Source organism: Lipotes vexillifer, unplaced genomic scaffold (genome assembly GCF_000442215.2).
Source record: "Lipotes vexillifer unplaced genomic scaffold, Lipotes_vexillifer_v1.1 scaffold213, whole genome shotgun sequence".
NCBI lineage: Eukaryota > Metazoa > Chordata > Mammalia > Artiodactyla > Lipotidae > Lipotes > Lipotes vexillifer.
Window position 1 is genome coordinate 3,671,779 of NW_006780610.1, and position 5,363 is coordinate 3,677,141.

The 5,363-nt window shown below is 46.2% G+C and overlaps 1 protein-coding gene and 1 non-coding gene across 2 annotated transcripts in view; both read left to right on the forward strand.

The window, feature by feature from the left end:
* The window catches only part of INPP5B (inositol polyphosphate-5-phosphatase B), a 52,460-nt gene that overhangs the window by 45,310 nt on the left and 1,787 nt on the right, over positions 1–5,363 (forward strand). The window contains 4 exon segments of the mRNA XM_007453860.1: positions 698–933; positions 2,672–2,785; positions 4,635–4,719; positions 5,094–5,221. Coding sequence (XP_007453922.1) covers positions 698–933; positions 2,672–2,785; positions 4,635–4,719; positions 5,094–5,221 — 563 coding nt within the window.
* TRNAE-UUC (transfer RNA glutamic acid (anticodon UUC)) lies at positions 1,885–1,957 on the forward strand. Its single transcript has one exon. It is a non-coding gene; the product is annotated as a tRNA-Glu (tRNA).

The window sequence follows — 5,363 nt, forward strand, 5'->3', positions numbered from 1 at the left end:
AAAAAAAAAAAAAAAAAAAAGTAAGGAGCATGAGTTCAGTTTCAGAAGCATTCTCAGTCATGTGGATGTTCCACAGTTTCGCAGGGAGAGAAGGCACAGGAGTGCTGTAAAGCAGGTGTTGCTGTTAAAGGAGCCGTTTTCACCCTCTGTCTCACTATAATCAACTCCCAACCGTCCGCTCTTATGGGCGAAGGTAATAGGGTGGTCATCCAGAAAAATTATGTCTGGCCCTAGAATATACCACCTGTATCTTGCCCCCAACTTCTCCTTGGCACTGTCTGTAGTGCTGTGAGGCAGAGGGGTTAAGCCTGTCTTGTGGACAGTTCACAGTCTGATAACGTGCTGTATTTTTTACTGGATAGAGTGTCTTCATATGAGCTGGCTCAGGGCAAGCTCTTTGAGCCACACCTTCTTATTGTATTAATCACTTCTAGCTTGAGCTGTGCTACTTAGAACACAAGTTTCATAGCAGTTACTTATTCATGTTCTTGTTTACTGTTTTCATATTCCCGCTTGGACCGTTAACTCCTTGTTCACATGTCTTTTGAGTGCTGAGCTTGTAAATTCTTATTGGTTGGCTGATGCCTCTTATTTTCTCCCCTAACCCTGTATACCTCACCCTCTTCCCGCTCGTCTTCTCTCCCCCTTTCCTCTTGACCTTCTGCCAACCAGCATTACCGTTTACGTTTTTTTTCAGATTCTGCCATCGAGATTGAACTGGAGCTCTTTGTAAATAAGACCACAGCTACGAAGCTCAACTCAGGTGAAGACAAAATCGAGGACATTCTGGTTTTACACTTGGACAGGGGAAAGGATTACTTTTTGTCTGTGTCTGGGAACTACCTGCCCAGCTGTTTTGGATCGCCCATTCACACGTTGTGCTACATGAAGGAGCCAATCTTGGACCTGCCGCTAGAAAGTATTAGAGAGCTGGTGAGTTACCTGCCACAAGGAAACATCCAGAACTGTGTAGCAGCCAAGCCAATCAAACAAGATACTCCCGTGCCTACCTTCCCAGGGACCTGAGGATTCTTTAGCCTCCATGGAGTTTGCTTACTATAGAGCTGTGTACTGCTGTTTAACAGACTCCCTGACATTTTTAGTGGTTTAAAACAGCAGCAAGTTATTGCTTCTCGTGACTGCGAGTTTCCGGTGTGGCTCTTGTACTCGTCTCGCCCAGGCTCATTTGTGTGGTTGCAGTCAGATGGCAGCTGTGATGGCCAGAGGGTTCAAGGAGGCCTCCTTCACTTTCTTGGTGTTGGCTGCTCACTGGGCCTCTCCCTCAACATGGGCTCTCGTCATTCAGTAGGTTGGCCTGGGCTTCCCTAAGTGGTAGCAAGAGTTTGAGAGCAGAAGGTGTAAGGCTCCTTGTGGCCCAGGCTCCAAAACTCGCATGGTACCACTTCTGTCATGTTTTATGTGTTGGAACAAGTTGTGAGGTCAGCCCATATTCCGGATGGGGAAAGACTCTACCTCTTGATGGGAAAAGCTGCAAAATGTTATTGCCATGTTTTTCGGTCTTTCATAATAACATATTAGAGAAACTCAGCCGTAGATACTAAGATGATGGAATGTCCCAGGCCCATGATATTATTCCTTTTTCTGTTTTAATCATCACTTGGTTTATCATCCTAAACTAAATTTTCTGAGATCTAAAAGGCTCCTATGTAGACTTAACAGATATTGAACACAAACTTATGGTTACCAAAGGGGAAACATGGCAGGGAGGGATAAATCAGGAGCTTGGGATTAACTTACACACACTACTATATATAAGATAGATAACCAACAAGGACCTACTGTATAACACAGGGAACTCTGCTCAATATTCTGTGGTAACCTATATGAGAAAAGAATCTGAAAAAGAATGAACATATTGGGAATTCCCTGTTGGTTCAGTGGTTAGGACTCAGCACTTTCACTGCTGAGGGCCCAGGTTCGATCCCTGGTGGGGGAACTGAGATCCCACAGGCTGCGTGGTGTGGCCAAAAAAAAAAAAAGAATGGATATGTGTATATGTATAACTGAACTACTTTGCTGTACACCAGAAACTAATACAACATTGTAAATCAACTATACTCCAATAAAATTTTAAAAATAAATAAATAAAAGGCTCCTCTGGAGACAATTCTAACACAAGGGAGCTAGTTTGGAGCAGATTTTTGGCAATAGGTATGCTTTCCTTTTTCCTCCATTGCATTTTTTTAAATTCAGGGACTCTTGAACTCTGTCCTCTCCATTATATAGATGAAAACAGAGGCCCAGTGAGGGGAGTGATTTGTCATGGGTCCCTGGCGAGTTAACCCTGGACCTGGACCTTGCTTTTGGGTTTTTGTATTCCCACATCTGTGTTCTTTTTTCACCAGACCACACCATTTTTCTGGTTCGGACAGTGAAGTGCTATAGGCAGGATGTTTTTCTAAGATGATGCATGTTTCACCTGATTGAAACTGCTTGCCATAAGCCACTCCCAGTTCTCAAAAGTCACCCTTTGTACCTTGATCATGTCACCTGATTTCATTTTTGCCTGCTGAATGTTTGCTTAGGGACATCAAAACGCTTCCAAGTTCTTCCATGGGTTTGCTGTCTCCATGTCCTGCGTTCTCCTGAAGCCAGCCTGGCAGAAGCTCTATTGGTGGCTCTTCTGATCATGCTTTTTATTTCTTCTCAGACTCTGATGCAACTTCAGACTGAAGACGGTGGGAGCCAGTTGGAAAGACCCATGGACATCCCCAAAGAGCTCTTGATGATGGTTGATCACCTGTACCGAAATGCCATCCAGCAGGTAGGTGGATGAAGCAGGCACACCTGGCAGAGGCCATGCTGCTTTGAGAAAAACCATCAGCCCTGAGAACTTTGGGCATAAAAAGCTTTTCCCCTGCAGAACCTGTGGAAAGCTCTTCTTACCCCGGGGAGTGAAAGTCAGTAGGTTCACGTTCCACACCCCTGTGAGGCCCCACTGTTACATACAGCACTTGATTCCTCCCAGGGGAGGCAGCCTCACATAGCAGGGCCTTCCCAGCACAGCATGTTCCCTCCTGGTCCTCTGGGGTCCCCCAGGTGGAAAGCCCTCTGGAGCCTTCTCAGGATGTCCGGCTGCTCTCCTTTGTGGAAACTCTTGCCAGCTTCTAGAAATGGGAGGGGTGGCTAACTTGTTGACAAGCCAGACAGGCAGGGGACCAGTGGAACCCCTGGGGCCATGACTCAGGAAGCCTGATTTCTAGAGTGGGTTGGGCAAGCTTTTTGAGATTAGATTGGTCAGTTTCACTGACTCACTTATCTGGGTCCCAGGGAGATAAATAGAAACTCTGATCTACCACAGCTCTGCCACTTCAGAGCAACATACATTCTTAGGATGCTCTCTCTCCACTTTTCCCCCTTAGATTTATTGAGAGTTACAATGTCCCAAACACTGTTCTAAGTGTTTTACAGCACTACCTTATTTAGTTCTCACAGTAGTACTCAGATGAGGAAACAGATTCCCAGAAATGTTAAGTAACTTGATCAGGGTCCCAAAGCTAACAGATGGGCAGGATCGGGATTTGAACCCAGCGAGTCTATAGAAGTCACATTCTTTTTTTTTTTTTTTTTTACTTATTTATTTATTTTTGGCTGCGTTGGGTCTTCGTTGCTGAGCTTGGGCTTTCTCTAGTTGCGGCGAGCGGGGGCTACTCTTTGTTGCGGTGTGCGGGCTTCTCATGATGGTGGCTTCTCATTGTGAAGCACGGGCTCTAGGTGCTTAGGCTTCAGTAGTTGCGGTGTGCGGGCTTCTCATGATGGTGGCTTCTCGTTGTGAAGCACGGGCTCTAGGTGCTTAGGCTTCAGTAGTTGCGGTGTGCAGGCTTCAGTAGTTGTGGCTTATGGGCTCTAGAGCGCAGGCTCAGTAGTTGTGGCGCACGGGCTTAGTTGCTCCGCCGCTTGTGGGATCTTCCCGGACCAGGGCTCTAACTCGTGTCCCCTGCATTGGCAGGTGGATTCTTAACCACTGCGCGCCACCTGGGGAAGCCCAAAGTCACATTCTTAAGAACTATGCTAGTCTACCTTCTCTACAGAGCTCCTTTCAGGTGTAACTTTTGAGCAATACATATAATATTGTTATTGTTCACGGTTATAGGACATTAAGTTATTTTATAAAACAAACAAATATAAGGGATCCTAGGACTCATAGAAATACTTTATTGCCATAATCTCGTTTTCTCAAAGCACTGAGGTGCCTTGTTAACCTTCTCCATCTTATAAATGATATATTTTCTTCAGTTTTTTCTCTTTCTGGTCAATACCTCCATAACACTGCAGGAAACGTAGCTACTTTAAAGTTTTCCCTTCGGTTGGATCACCAGAGATCAAGCCCACACCCCCTGCAGTGGAAACACGGTGTCCTAACCACTGGACCGCCAGGGAATTCTCTTATAATAGATGTCTTGTGCTGAAGACCTATTGTGGGAGCGTGGCTGGGAAGGCCTGCAAGGTGAATTAGCCACATCAGCCTACATCACATTGTCTAGTGGGGTGATGCAAAGGCCTCACCGTGCTGCCCCCTTTTGTACCCTGCTGGTGATTATATTTCTAGGTCAGGAAATCATTGCTGCTTTTCTGAAAATAGAATTACTTTGTGACTTTCTTCCCTTTTTCAGGAAGATCTGTTTCAGCAGCCAGGCCTGAGGTTGGAATTTGAGCATATCAGGGACTGTTTGGATACTGGAATGATTGATACCCTCTGTATCCTTTAGACGTTCATGCGCGCACGCGTGTATGTGTGTGTGAATATGAGAAAGAGAGGTGAGCAAAAGAAAAGGATGGTATTTTAAGGCTCAAAATCAGATATTGTGTCCTCAGCTGTTATGTTTTTCTTACTTAAAGTTTGTATGGAGAAGACTTTACAACTTTAAGCAACCAATATATAGCAGGAATTCAGGAGGGCCCGGCAAAGCTGACAGGCAGCTTGGCTCCTTCAAGATGTCAGCCCGGCATCCTAGCTCCAAGCAGAGAGCCTGGCTGGGTAGGCAGCACTCTGGCACATGCTGGCTCCTGGGGCTTTTCCTAACCATGACCATGGCAGCGGCATCCCCTATTCCTTAACGATGGGCCCAAAGCTGCTAGCAATCACTCCATAGCCGAAGCCCTGCTGCTTTTCCTGGAGAGCCTGCCAGAGCCCGTCATCTGTTACAGTGTCTACCACAACTGCTTGGAGTGTTCTGGCAACCTCACAGCAAGTAAACAGGTGAGGGGAAGCGTGGAGCATCAGCGCGTTCATGTTGCAGCCCGGGTCTCATTGCGCCTGAGGGAACAAAGTGGGCACCATCCCCCAAATTCAGTGTCTTAGAAACTCGACTCCAAGTCTTTCCTTCCCAAACCCGCTCTTC